This window comes from Oreochromis aureus, linkage group 10 (genome assembly GCF_013358895.1).
Source record: "Oreochromis aureus strain Israel breed Guangdong linkage group 10, ZZ_aureus, whole genome shotgun sequence".
NCBI classification, from domain to species: domain Eukaryota; kingdom Metazoa; phylum Chordata; class Actinopteri; order Cichliformes; family Cichlidae; genus Oreochromis; species Oreochromis aureus.
Window position 1 is genome coordinate 32012125 of NC_052951.1, and position 15574 is coordinate 32027698.

Genomic DNA, 15574 nt, shown 5'->3' on the forward strand with positions numbered 1-15574 from the left:
GTTTGGTTTGTCCAGTTCACGTGACCACCAAGCCACGCCCCCTCCAACCCAACCGTTTTTTATTAAAAACTTTTTCTATTTTTTCAGAATGTACAGAGTCCACCTGCAAAAAGAAAATAAAGAAATAGAATGAAAAATAATATAGTACAAGAAAAAAAATATTTTAATATTTACAAAATAATGTGACAAAAAATAAAAATATAAATGAAGAAATTATTTTCTCTGATTAAAACAATTGTTTCATAAATCAAGTAACTCAAATAATTTTGCAGGGAAAAACTTAAAGAATAGAAAGTTTTAAGTTTGCTGTATGTTATGCAAAACTGCTGAGATAAATAACAGAGGTGAGTCCAGAAGGGGGGCATGTGGTTCGAATGGACCCATCCCAACAATGTCACTGGATCAGAGTATTGTTAATCTTACAGTGGATGAGAGCAGGAAGAAGGTACAACCATTCACTCACTTACACACTGTAACATTGTAACATATTCCCAGGTTATGCTGTTTTCTTTTACTCTTCTATATGTTGGATACAAATAATGCATCATTCATTTTAAAGCTTTAGTATCTTATCTTGCAGATAAATTGCATTACTAAGCTACCCAACCACAATATACATCATTACAATATCAAAAGCTTCAACATTAAACTGGTATAAACGTCGATCAATCTATAATTTTCATCCATGTCATGTATATGACTGTGAACATGCCATGAACGATTCATTCATGAATACTTTGATTATAAATCAGAATTACAACTTTCTGCTTTTTTGTCGACTGCTAAAAGTCAAAATTCTGTTTTTCCACTTCACAAAACAATCATCCAACACAAACTGATCTTTAAACACGAGCAGCATCGTTCAATACACCACCATGTAATAAATCTGTAATAGCATGCAAAAATCAATCATAATAAGTAAATATACAAGCAAAATATTATTTAATATTTCATTATTAAATAAATAAATAGAAATAAATGAATAAAAAACCTATCCATGTTGGAATGTTTTATTCAAAGACACAATGGTAACACATCTGGGTCAGGGTTAACTCTGTTTTTTTTTTTTTTTACCATGTATGCCATTAAATGAATTAAGACTTTGTAACAGTAAGTTAAAGCACTAAAAGCTCATTTATGATCGTTGATATTAATAATTTATCAAACATTTCTTAATAAGGGGTGTGAAATTATGCATCATCAAGAGAAAACATTAAAAAAAATCACAAATAGACTTGGAATCGTAAATATGCTCATTTTTATTTTATTTTTATCCCAATTTTTAAAATTAATATTTGTATTTATTTCATTATGTATTCAAACTCATGACTTAGGGATGTTTATTTTTAAATGAGATGCTGGACATCGTGTATTTCTGAGCTGCTGAGTCAGAGCTGAGAACCTGCAGCTGACGACCAAAACCTCCAGAGGTCAGTGTGATCTAACCTACGCCACACCTACTCAGAGACTCACAGCGCTGAAGTCCAGACATCCTCAGAGTCGTCATTATTCATTATTGATCAGATATAAATAAAATCTACACTGCTGATGATCTGAGTTTCTTCTCATAGTTTTCTTTGTGAGAAACAGCAAAGTAGAAATACTAACACAATCCTCCTGAAATCTAATATATACCAGACTTTAGTGCCAGAAGTGAGGAGCAGCCTACAGTCTCTCCTCGAACCCTCGACTCTGTGGGATCCTTTAAAAACCAGTCTCCTGGGTGTTTTGTATTGCTTTACTGGATTCAGGTGTTTATCTCACCATTTTTTAATACATTTGTAAAGCACTTTTTGACATGTCCTCATCTTAAAAAGCATTATATCAATAAACTTTACATATTAATAAAGCAAGTTTACCTGCACACTATTACCACTTAAATTCACAAATAGCTAAATGACATATGATAACAAAGAAACATCAATAAATATATGCCAATAGTACCACAAGCAGTAGGCCTACTAGTAGTAGTTACAGTAGTAGACACATATTTTCCGTACAGTTCACACAAACACAAACTGTCTTCAATATTACAGGAAACAATAAAAGTTCAGATGACTTATGAAAATTTAAATTTCCCACAGCGGTGGAATTTCAATTCATTCATTGTAAGCCAGAGCTCCTGGAGGCTCTTCTGATTCTAAGAAATGAGTCCAAACCACTGAACTGAATGGTTTAATAAGTAGAAGTAGAAAGAAAAAAACAAAACAACAACAGCAATTTTAGTTATTTTCAATAGAATTTGCACAAATGTTTGCAGTTAAATTGTGTTGAACTTACCTAAATCTTAAATCGTACCTATTCTTTTAACAATTCATTGTTGTATGGTTTGAACAATGAAATGCTTTAGTTTATACATATACATACGTACATATACATATTATAGTATACGGGAAATACAGCTGCCCTTCTGCTTAATGATGCAGCTGATCTTTTTAATAGGGCAACAATTACATTTTAATATCCACAAATCCTTCATAATTAACATTATCTCAATTTATCAAATTTTAAAAAAAAAGTCCACCTGAGAATCTCAGACTGGCTTAAAAAAATCCATGAGAAAGCAATATTTGTTTACAGTTATGCAAAATGTAGATTCCTGTTGTCATTAGTTTTCTCAAAAATACTTTTGGGATGAAGGTAGAGCTGTTTTTCAACGTTTTCCTGAAATCATATTTGAGAGGCCTTTTAAAGGACTGTTTGGGCTCAGTCCTTCAAATGTTTCTCTACCATTATAGACTGTCAGGAGTGGCGCTCGAGTTAATGACGAATGCTTGAATTCCCTGAAATATTTGGATGTACAATCTGTGACAACCAAATCTGCTGTCAAAGATCACACATCCAAATGTTTCAGGGAATTAAAGCATCATCATCATCATCATTTATTTATATAGCACTTTAAAAACACACCTGGTAGACCAAAGTGCTGTACAATACCAATATGCACATAGTAATAAATAAAATAAAATAAAATAAAATAAAATAAAATAAAATCATTCATCATTCTACCTCAACTGAAGTCCTCTCCTCAGAGTCCACATTTAAAAAGTACTGAGCTCAAGTTATTTTAGATAACGGAATTATAAAATTGCCTCTCATTAAACAATTATAGAAAAACTCCTAAAAACTGCATTACTTAATTCCTTAGATTATCTTTTAATTAATGATAGGAGGGACTTCCTGTTAAGTAGTTTACTTTTGCCCAGGAAACTCGTAGATGGCCAGTTGTGGGCGATTTGATGACCTCCACGGTTTCACAAACTTAGTTTTGTACTTAATTTACAACACAAACAACATTATCAATAGAGCTTAAAATCAACATGTAGTCTACAAATAACTGCAAGAAATCAAAACTTTTTGCGAATTATTTACATACTGAGATCAAATGGGCCTAACTGTAATGTGATTGGTTTGTCTACAACAAATATATTTGCTTTGACATAATTTATTGGACAAAGAGACAGACAGCATAAGTAATAAACCGTTAACCCAAAGTCACGAATGAAACCGTCAGCTAAAAGTAATACACAGTTAACTGAAAACAAAAAAAAGAAGTAGCAAAAAATGTATAAACTGTTAACGTAAAGTAACGAATGAAACAGTTAGCTAAATGTAATAAACAGTTAGCTAAAATAACAGATTACAAGGTCAGCTAAAAGTAATACACAGTTAACTAAAAATAACAGACAGTTAACTAAATGAATTAAAAGTAATAACCTGTTATAAATGGCTAAAAGTACTCAACGGTGAACCAAAAGTAATTAATTAAATGTTTAGCTAACAGTACTAAATGCTTAAATGATTAAACGGTTAGCTAAAAGTCATAAAGCGCTATCAGAGACCAGTTGTGCCCGTCTCTGGCAAAGGGTCCATTATGAATAATGCCAGTCAGTCTTTTTTAAATTGCATGGTTAAGTTTTGTGGACAGTAAAGTTTGTTTTAATATAACTCAAACTCTAATGGTATTGTTGCTAGCATTTTCTAATAGCTTTAAATTGCTTGTTTAAGTAACACACACTTCGAGGCTAGCTCAAAACCGAAGCATTAGATATGAGCAGAGTGAGCTATCTGCCTTTGATATTATGATGTGTATTTCCTTAAACGCGCCTTTGTAACAGAGTGAGAAGTCTGCTTTATTTCCTCCTCTCTGACAGCAGCTTCAGGGCGGAGAGATGGAGCGAGGAGGAGGAGTAACAGGAGGAGAAAGAGGAGAGGAGGGGCGCGGACTGTCACCGGACGGGTCTACGCGAAAGCAGAAACGGAGCTTGAGTTTTTCCTCCTTGGCTGGGCGGTGGGAGGAAGTGGTGGCGGTGGACGGTGCTTGGCAGAGGATAACTGTGATTGAAGCCGCCGGGGGGGACCTGGAGCTCGGTGTGCTGCCGCTGCTGTAAGCCCGCACAGCATTAACATGGAGCTGGAGAACATTGTGGCCAACACTGTGCTGCTCAAAGCACGGGAAGGTAAGGATGGGGAAGGCGGTGTGACAGCTCCTCTCCACCGGTGTGTTACAGTCACAGCACCGGAGGGATGCCCCGGACTCGGGCGACACGAACTATTCCTGCACTTCCTGACAAATCTTTTGATGATGCGCGCAGGGTGTTACCGTAAATACAGTTCGTACGAGTAGATTGAAACGACCAACCGAACTCCGTTTATAATTCGAGCGGTATAAGCCTTTGTTTCATATCCGTGGTCCTACCCTGAATGTCAACTTAATGAGGACTTTATTCAAAAATTTAGCAAACAGTGTCCAAATCGGCGTGGAATATGTTTAAACAAATCTCTTAATTACCGTGAAATCTCTGTCTTCCTTGTTCATTGTGCCGACTACATTGTAAAGTCAATAGCTCTGTTATACTACCTACACAGGGCATGTATGAATGTTTACTATATTCCAGTATACGCCGAATTAAAGAGTATGACCTAAAGGCTGGGAAAACGTTACAAGTACCAAATGTTTAAAATTATTTTTTGGCCTGGCTTTGATAGTGTACCTAAAAACGTTGTCCGGAAAGGGTTGTAACCGTGAACTGTGGCTGCAGCGACACATCGGGTTTCCCTTGCTGATCTTGCAGCATCGTCCTGTAGTTTGCGAAACAGGATGTTGTGGCAGAGCAGCTGTGCTGTGCATGGCTTTGTGCACACAATTGATTTTGCTGTTCCTGCCAAAGCCCATCATCATTAAAAAGGCCCTCATTAATCAGCTACAACCAGGAAGCTGTGATATCTGTGGGTAAGAGTCCAGGTGAAAAGGTTGGCTTGTAGGAAACCCTACTGGCACAGTTTGTCCAATGACTGTTAACACTTTTGAATACCTAATGCAACATAAACGGCCCTCATGCGATCAAAGGCGTTTGTTATTGTTCCAATAAACAGGAGACAAAGGTTTGAGTGGCTCACAGCTGACATAATCCTAATGCCGTCTGCACAGGCACCTGAGAAGATGTTTCATGAGTTTATCAGCTGTGCTCATACATAACCAGGACCTGAGGCTCTGTGCTGGCATCCAGCTGAAGCACCCTTGAGAAAGGCACCGTATCTCCGGGCCCCGTCAGGCCTTGACTCTGACCTCTCTGGAGCTGAGACTTATCTAAACTCTTGAGTTTTAAGTTCAGCGCTCACACAGACCGGCACAAAGTTTGAGCCCGAGGCTTTTAATTTCCTGCGTTCTGCAGAATTTTCTGCACCGGTTTGCACCTTTTCTCGTCGCTTAATATGTAACGCATAATTGCTTTATAATGATTGTTCTCAGTTTTCCTCATTTAACACTGTCCCCACTGAGTCATCACACATGTAGCCGTGACTCTTCTGACCTCATTGGGGTTTGCCTGGTTTTGGATGTGAGAGTCATCTGATATCGGGATAATTCCCCGGCCTTTTGTTTGGGGATGAATGAATAATTTGTTTATTTTAATTTACATACCTAAGACGTGTTTCAGTAAACAGGGCACTCATTCATTGAAACAAGGGCTGGCAGTGTTATTCTTCAGCATGTGTTGGACAACTTTTCACTTTCTTTAACCCAAACTGGGATTTTTTTCCTCTAAATATCTGCATGTAGTTTTAAGTAATAATTTATGAGGTTTTTGGATCAGTAATGTATTTATGATGTATTTAAAATAACACAAATTGATGTAAAAGCTGACTGAAGTGATTTGCTCTAACAACGATGATCCCTCCATTTAAAATTGGAAAAATATTCATGTCATGCACACCAATGACGTTGAAGAGTCCAGCGACACTTAAGTTAATAGGGAACAACTCTATGAAGTGACCAATGTGTTTCGGCTTGGTCGAATGACCCTGAGGAACGCCACAAGCCGAAACGCGTCAGTCACTTCATAAAGTTGTTCCCTATTAATTTAAGTGTCGCTGGACTCTTCTGTTTGTTACATTCTGTTAGTGGAGCGATAAATACAGTCAATAAACTGTAATGTGTCAGTGAACAACACAGACACATTACAGCGGGTCTTTACTGAAACTAAATCAGAACGCAGAGGCAGTGTGTGACAAACAGTGACTGAGTGGCTTGTTGAAGCATGTTTAGCAGGAGTAATTTAAAGTGTGACTTTATTAATCTCCCATATGGTTGTGGAGGATTTTTCATTCACTCTTCCTTACAATGTTGCTTCAGCTCATTGAGGTTTGTGGGCACTTGTTTATGCACAACTCTGTGAATGTCCAACCGCAGTATGTCAGGCGTGGCGTGGACCCTGAATCTTTTCTTTTTCAGTCGTTCTGTTTGATTTGCTGCTTTGGATCGTTGCCCTGTTGCATGACCCAGTTTAGTTCAAGCTTTAGCTGTCAGACAGATGGCCTCACGTTTGAGTCTTGGTATACAGGCAAGTTCATGGTCGACTCAACGGCTGCCAGGTGTCCAAATCATCATCCATCCACCAACATGCTGAAAGTTGGTATTAAGGTTTTTTTTCTGATCTGCTGTGTTTGGTGTTCTCACAGGTGGCGCTGTGCATTTCCACTTTGTATCATCTGTCCAAAAGACATCGTTCTAGAAGTCTTGTAGTTTGTGGAGATTTGCAAACCTAAGCCGTGCAGCCATGTTGTTTCTAGAGAGACCTTTTTCCTGGAAACCCTTCCAAACAGGGTGTACTTGTTCAGTCTTTGTCTAAGTGTGCTGAAATGAACTTTAACCTTGCTAACTGAGGCCTGTAGAGTCTAAGACTTTTCTCCAGTTTCCTACACGTTTGGGTGTCTTTGCTGTTCACGCCTGAGAAGATCGTAGTATGGTTCTGCTGGAGGTTTCTTCCTGTTGAAAGGGAGTTTTTCCTTCCCACTGGTAGGGCTGCTCAATTAATCGAATTTTAATCTCGATTACGATCTGGGCTTTCAACGATCATTAAAAATGACTGAACCGATTATTAGCACCTCCCTCGTGCTTTACTCTCGCGCTGCTCCGTGTGGCAAATCGAGCGCACCTCTCTGCGTTTCGAACACGCGTCACAACAATTAAGAGGACCCGAGGGAAGCTCGGAAAGCTAAGCAGAAGTTCTTTGGAGAGGAGAGGATAATGGCTGCTGAAGAAAGAATGCCGCTGGTTGAAAAGAGGTAAAACGACTTCAGTGGTGTGGAAACATTACGGGTTCACGGAGTCAGACGTGGATCAAGTAGACATAGTGTGGAAACTTTGCTACGGTGTCGTAGCTGCACCACAGAGCAACACTACAAATTTATTCAATCATTTGAAGACCGCTCACAAAGTGACACACGATCAAACAATGAAGGAACATAGAGAAAAACTCTCGACAACACCTGCTTCATCCTCACAGACCTCCGTTCACGCTACCCTGTACAACGCGACTAAATATCCCACCAGCTCCCAGAGACACAAGGAGATAACAAACGCGGTAACGTTTTCCTCGCCGAAGACCACCGCTCAATTAACACAGTGAACAACCAGTATTATGCAGGATTTTGAAGTTCACTAAACATAGATGTTTACATTTTTCATTTATTTTTTATATTGCAAACATTTGCACTGTAATCAGTATTTGCACACTATTTTATATTATTTTTTGACCTCTTTAAAGCCATTATTCAATACATTGTTATTGTTAAATAAATATCGTCAAATAATCGAGATCTCAATTTCAGTGAAAATAATCGTGATTATCATTTTTGCCATAATCGAGCAGCCCTACTGACTGTCATCAAGTGCTTGCTCACAGGGGGTTGTCTGATTGTTGGGGATCATTGAAAGGTCTTTACCTCAAAATACGAAGTACCTTGAGGTGAAAGTTGTTGAGATTTGTGCTATAAAAAAGAAATTAAATTGACTTGTGTTATCACACACCTGAATGAGTCAATAGAGGTGGTCATGCTTGCAGATGATAAATTAATTAACTGCATTTGATCAGCATGTGGCTGATACTTAACCTCTAAGTCTCTATGGATGCATTAGGGGTGCTCTTCATTTTCCCCACACTGTTTCTACATTTTGCTTTAGTTTTGTTACAAAGTGTGATGTTACATATGTCATATTTTGGATTTTATCAGGTTATTACCTAATTTTAGAACCTACAAAGAGCATGATTAATTCTTGTTTGTGTACTTTCTTTGTAACTGCGCACGAGTCCTAAAGATAATCCTGTAATCTAAGTGTACGTTTTCAAAGAGCATACCGCTTAGGTGCAGAGGAGGTATGCAGCCAGATGATGATAAACTCTCAGCTCATCAGCAGCTCTGTTTTTGCATCCGTAAACCTTTTAGAGGGGCAGCACCTTGATTTTCGACATGTTTGTGTCATTCAGGTGTGTTATGGAAATTTCAGAAGAAAGCTTTTTTTGGGAGTTTCATCTGTAGTCGACCTGTTTTACTGTGAAGTTGGATTATTCAGAGTGGTGTATACTGTATGCTGTCTTCAGCTTTGCCCAAGGATGTGATTTTAGCCCATTTCCTCACTTCTGGGAAGCAATTAGTGCCAGTTAATTTCAGTGTGCCTTTGAAATCGAATTGGTTCGTGAAGAGTCTTAAAAGTTCCCCGAAAGGCATGTGCAGCGTAACGACTCTTCATTATTACTCCAGACAAAGTCAGAGTCAGGGGGTTCAGGCCTCTGAGCTGCAGGTTTCTTCACGATGGCACGCTAAGAAACACTGAATGTGTCAGTGACCTAAAATCATGCAGCGCAATGTGAACGCTGGAGCACAAACGGAGGAGAGAGGCCGACATGACACGCTCTCTGCTGTGCAATAGTTCCAGTCGTGACCTTTTGTGTCACTTCCTGTGTGCAGAGACGCTCATGCCCTGCAGATGTCTGGTTTGGTGCTGCAGGGCCAATCGGTGATTTAGGCCAGCACTGAGGAGCGATTTTACACGACATCAAAACCAAACAGAGAATTATTTTTTCATATTTAAGACATGCAATAAAACACAATATACAAGCCCCAGTCCGATTTAATTTTTCACTTTGATATTGGAGCAATTAGCTGCTACACTGTTACAAGACGGTTAGCCATCTAGTTAGCTGTATCAGATTAGATGTGTTTCCATGTTAGCTTAATATGTTTTTTTACTTCCTGTGTGATTTCTGTCCATGTTTTAGATGTTCTAACGAATATTAAGCTAACACAGGCAGAACAAGTGTGTGTTTGTTGTCACAGCAACAAATACAGCACAAATGTGGTTATCATGCCTGTGACGTCACATTCATCAGTGAAGGATGGTGATGATTTGTATTTAGTGAGCTTTGAATTATGGACTGACGCGAGGCATTCGTGGTTCATTGTATTTTTTAGGTGCTTCTTTGGCATTTAAAGCCCTGCAGTAAACCCTGTTAGCACGTGGTCATACCTGCCACCGTTTAGGTTTCAAAATCTGGGAGGTTATTCTGGATGTTGCACAGAGAATTATGCAATTAAGCACATAAAAAGGGCACAAAGACAGCATCGTCCGTGTGCAACAGCACGACCAAACCGAACTGCTGCATGCAATCAAAAAGTCTGGTGAGGCAACAAAATGATTTAAACGTCCAACCGACTTTAAGTTCATTCTGTCTACTCTTTGTCAAAGTCCACTAAGACAGCATCATCAGTCCCGATGTCACAACAATCAGTTTAAATTTACTCAGATCTCAGTCACATACTCATGAGATATTACTCGAGGCAGTAGAAATGGCTGGTACTTGTATCCTGTTGTGGTTTGGGGATAATTTGCTTTCTGTTCAAAAAAATTGGAAATTGTTTTTCTTTCATTTTATTTCTAAACCACTATTATTAACTTGTTGACTTGCTAAATAAGCAAAATCCAGCAGCACCAACGAGTCCGTTAAGCTCCAGAAATGTTGGCCGTGCACTAACGAAGGCTGCGGCGAGGACAAAGTCCTCATAAAAGCAACTCTCACCATTCGTGAAATATCTTTTGGCTTTTGTTTGTGTGGTTATTGTTTATAATCACCAAAACATTGTTTTAATTTAACCCTATTAAAACCCTATGGTCAGCTTCTGCCTCCTGCCAAATAAACTCCCACAGATTTGAGTGGAGGATTGTTTCTGTCACCCGAGTCTCTGTTATAAGATCTCTAGCAATAATGGAGAAAGATATGGTTTGTGTCACAGCTGCAACTGAAAAATTTGAAACAATCTGTTGTAAAGTTTTAAGTAGAAAGTTTGAACTAAAGAATTAGAGTCCTGCTACAGAAGGATGAGATACCCTGAGGAAACAAGTCAAACAAAGTCCTACAAGAGCAGAGGGGTTAAAGTCAGTCCAGTCTGATGGAAGACGATTGCCTAAAAACCTGAAAAAAAAAGAAAGATGTTTAAGTACTTCTTGAAAACGTTACCATTTAATAAACTATATGTGTGTAAAACTGATAATAAACAGCCCAAGAGTTAGAGCCCAAGTGCAGTTTCAACAGTACATTACAAAGAAATGCTGCTGGTGTAAATCAGAGAACTCCATCAGCGCAACAAATCTGTAAAACAACCAAACAAAAAACATTAAAAATTGAAATAAATTGTCTGGTTCATCTAGAGTTAAAGAAGAAAGGAAGTCTTCAGTTATTTAATGGTTCTTCTGTAGTGAGAAGACAGAAACTTTTCCATTATCCAGTTGTAAAGACATCATCAATAGTGAAAAGGCAGGAATTTTTTCCCGCTACTTAGTGGTTTATTGACACTGAAAAAGCAGAATGTGTTATGGTTCATGGTTTATCTGTAGTGTTTCTTCATTGCTTACTTTACTATAGAACAGCCGGGCATAGCTAATGTATTTCTCAGGAAGACTGAGAAAGTATAGACTGATGATGACGTCTCTAATCCAGGAGCAGGTCTCAGTACTTGAAGCGGGTCACTAATCAAAGCTGACAAAAACACCAATAAAGTTTGCTTTAAAAACCTTCAACCCCCGTCTTTACTGTTGGGACACTCCCAGGCTCTGTCTTTTATGAGATTACCTCTGCTTCAGGTTGTAAGTAGCCAGGTCGTATTGACCGACTGAATGCATTTCATTGACAATCTGTCATCTTGGGTAAGAGGAGGCGGCCTTAAAATACAAGAGTGTTGGCCTGGCACTCGAACACATCAGTAAAAACCTTGCACACTCTAATACTGCCATATTAGCACCTATAGTAATGTCTTTAGCTGGTATATACCATAAATATCCTTTAATGTAGGACGAAACCACAATCTGAATGCGCAGCACAAAGGAAACGTGCCTTCTCACAGGAAGTACAATGAAAAGCCGCATCTGAAACTGAAGCTTGATTGTCACCTCCTCCTCTCTTTTTTTGCATTCCAGTTCTCATCTTATGCTATATGATTTCGGTCACTGATGTCACTTCCTCTCTCACTGCTGTTTACAGCAATTAAATCTGGGAAATCGTGAGCTTTAAAGTGAAGCACAAACACCTTAAAGCAACACCTTTTTAAAATAAACACGCAAGTGGAACAAAGTCGCAGACCAAATAAAAAACAACTTTTAGTTTGCTTTGGTGAAAAAGCTGCGAATCAGCATGTTTGAGGCCGGTTTTCAGTCCACTTGATGTAAGCACTTGCCTCGGTTTGGTTGAACCACCAAAGTTGTAATGACCTGTTCAGCATTTTAATCCGGTGCCCTGACATACAGAAAAACATCATTAAAAGAAGCATTTGTGGACCTAGCTGATAAACTGATTTGATAAAGCTGTATTAAATCAGAATGTGTCTGGCCTCTGCAGAAGACACAGTCTGTCTCCATCTGTATTTTCTACCTACAGTGTCCTGAGATGGTCCTACTGGGGCCTTCGATGTTAACATTTTATTGTAAAGAGGAGCTTCCTGGTTGTGGTGCCTTGCTTCACAAAGTATACACCACCAATTATACACCATCCATACACCACCACAGTGGATTTTAGATCAGATAATCAAGATGCAAAGACGTGCAGACCTTCAGCTTTGTTGCAAAGTGTTTTTGCAACATCAGAAATTACAGTCATTTTTAAAGACAGCGTCCCATTTCCAGACACTTAAAAGTAATCGGACAGTTGACTGACAGGAAACTGATAAAAGATCTACAGTTGATTCAGAGACTAGACAAATCAACAATCTTGTTCATTCTCTAAAAGCATGAATGCACTGACCAGCGCAGCAACACCAAACGGTCACCTAAAGTGGATGATCACAGAATTATTTCCATGGTTAAGAAAAACACCACCCAACACCGAACAAAGTCAAAGTCATTGTCAAGGCCTGAAATCAGCAGACGTCTTCATGAATGGAAATACCAAGTTTAAGGTGTTCCACTGCCTGCTGATTGGTCAGCAGGTTTCCTTCCTGGACATGCTTCAGGGCATGGTTAAACCTGAACTCAGCTTGCTTAGTTCATAAGCCAGCCTCATAATGGCCTCCAGGGTCATGTTTGGCCTTCAAGTGTAACCTTTGAACTCCCTAATGACTTTGAGAGTGCGGGATGAATTGGACCGCTTTCATCTTAATTACACCGGTGTGTCGCTCAGTCTTTCATTGGCTTTCCGTCCGTGTACTCGTGCTGTTTGTCTTGATTTACATTTTCACTAATGCACACAGCGGACGCGGGGCATCAGTCAGCTTATCAGTAATTCTGATATTATCGCCCATTTTCCAGGCACAAACACAACATCTTGTTTGCAGTGTCTCTATGACAGTAATTGATTTTCAAAGCAGCTGCCTGGAAGTATTTGAATAGCAAATCCTGAAGCGTGGACTGCCTTCCTTCAGGATCGGGGATGCTGAAGGCTGGACGCCTCAAGGCTGCTGCTGTATTCACAACAACGCCGTGTTATCAGTAAAAGCCTGGATGGCCCAGGTTCACGATAGTTCACCTGGATTTGATCAGAAAGCCACGTAAGAGGCTGTTTACAGACAGCACGGGGGATGGGGGGACTCGCTCTCCCTTATTATTTTTTAAACCTGACTTTGTGCCCCAGTTTTTTGTAGCCAAGGGCCAGAAAATAGCGACACAATGATGAGACCATAGCCACTGATGTCCATTTATGAACCTGCATTTTGATTAGATTTATTGCAGCTGCCCTGTTGGGTTTTTGGGAGCAGAAGAGAATATTACTTATCAGATATTCCACTAAAATGCTCCAAAAGGCATGATGGGAACAAGCCCAATCCACTTCTGCTAGAGCTACAATCCAATATTAATCACAGCAGCCCAACTTTAAGCCTCGGAAGGATCGAGATGGATCAGTTATAAACAAATTTACCCACCGTACTGAAGTCGAGTTAAAGGGAGAAACTTTGCATAGAGACCCAATGTGTTTATTCTCAGCTTGTTGATTTCTTCTGTAAAGTGGGACATTTTAACATGGGAGTCTATGAGGACTGATGCTACCAAAACATCACCAAAACATTTCTCCATCACAGCCTTTAGAGATCGTCTGAATTCCTGACTTTTCCTGATGAGCATCAATATTAAATGCAGATTCTTAAGAGACTTTATTCCTGTTTTTGTAGCGCCATGGTCCAATATCTCTAAAAAATGGATGTTTGTCATCAGATTAAATGTTAAGAAACTCTGGAGCATATATATGTGGAGCATGGTGGCAGGAAGAAGCTGTACGATTCTGGTGGTGATCCGATCTCTTTCCTAAACTTGCAAAGGGAGGATGGTTGGCGTTCGAGGCTCTTCTCAGGCATGAGCTATCAGAGTGCGCTTGTCCTGCTTGTTGCTGCGTCTTGAATGAAGTGCTATCAGAAACGAGAGTGCCGCCTGCCTCTGAGAAACCGCCCAAACACAGAGAGGACAGGAACTTCCTCTGGTTTCTCTTTGTTCTGCAGCTCTTTGTCTTCACCCTGCTCGACGGCTTCTATGAAAACGGTTCATCGGCTGCAGGGTTGCCGTGACTTTTAACCTCATCGCATTTCAAACACGGAGCCTCGAATAAAAGATCCTTCCTCTGACCACAGCATGTGCTCTTAACTGAGATAAACAAAGAGGATTCAGGAGTGGTTCAGGCTTGGGTGTAGAGACAGTCTGCTTTTGTCCACAGAGAAAAATGCTTCATGTTAAAAAGCTTTAAACGGGCTTCACAGGACCTGTTTGCCAAATTGATTATTGATTTAGAAACTACTTCCCTCTGTTTTTCCCAGTGTCTGTGATTTAGTATTAAGGTTATCCTTCAAAACATCCCAAAAACCCTAAAACAAACCGTCCTCAGATGAGGCCAGCAGGTCACAGTTTTACAAAGATCCTCTTTTAGAGCGCGATATCACTTCTGAGTAAATTCAAAGGACCAAATTTAATCAGATTTCACTCACTGGTTTCGTCTTATTTGAATACGACTGTGGAGGAAAGGAGGGGAAAAGAGGCAGACATTTGTCCGGCTCTCGGTTTCCTTTTCTTTTGTGCATTGCAGCTCGTGTGTGCACAGCTGGATTGGTGAGGAGCCGGCTCATCGCTGGGGATCATTCGTTGTAACGAGCCCTTTGACCTTGCCTGCCACCCACGACCGACAACAGCAGAGGTGTTACTGAACATGTGTAACCCTCAAACCCTCAAAATTAGAGATAGAGGGTGAAGCTGCGAAATTAGTGATTGTGGGTATGAGTGTTGGGTTTCCTGCTGTTTGTTTAAAGCGCATGGGAGCCACATCTGCTCAGATCAGCACCTCTGGTCACATCACCCCCATAGATCGAGCCTGCACTTCCTACTAAAACCACAACATGCTGCTTTTCTCTCTTCTGTTCTCACGTTTGGACCGATCAAACCAACTTCCAGCAGGGGGCGACTCTTCTGGTTTCAAACAGATCTGATCGAATAGACGTCTATGAGAAAGCGACCCTGCTTCGTTCTCAGTTTACGACCTTCGTGGAGCTCATGGTCGCAAGTTGTGTTTACCATGTGATGTTTACTTTGTCAATTGTGGTTGTTATTGTGGAGTTTTCAGACGAAACATGAAGAACAGTGATTTTGGGAACCCAAGAATATTCGCCCATAACCACCAACAGGAGGACTACTTATGTGGAATTACATCATGGCTAAGTGCCATCAAAAGGATCTCATCACAGCAACAACAAAGCTGTAAAACCACACAGACATCACCTGCTGCAGCTTCTATTGTATTATATTCTAGTCTGGTCTGCTTAGTGTGAACCC

General features: G+C 39.8%; 1 protein-coding gene across 1 annotated transcript in view; it reads left to right on the forward strand.

Moving 5' to 3' along the window:
* The first annotated feature begins 4156 nt into the window (after nucleotides 1–4156).
* Nucleotides 4157–15574, forward strand: part of grk6 (G protein-coupled receptor kinase 6) — a 56801-nt gene continuing 45383 nt past the window's right edge. The window contains exon 1 of the mRNA XM_031750294.2: nucleotides 4157–4460. Coding sequence (XP_031606154.2) covers nucleotides 4409–4460 — 52 coding nt within the window. The 5' untranslated portion in view covers nucleotides 4157–4408. The remainder of the gene's footprint in view (nucleotides 4461–15574) is intronic.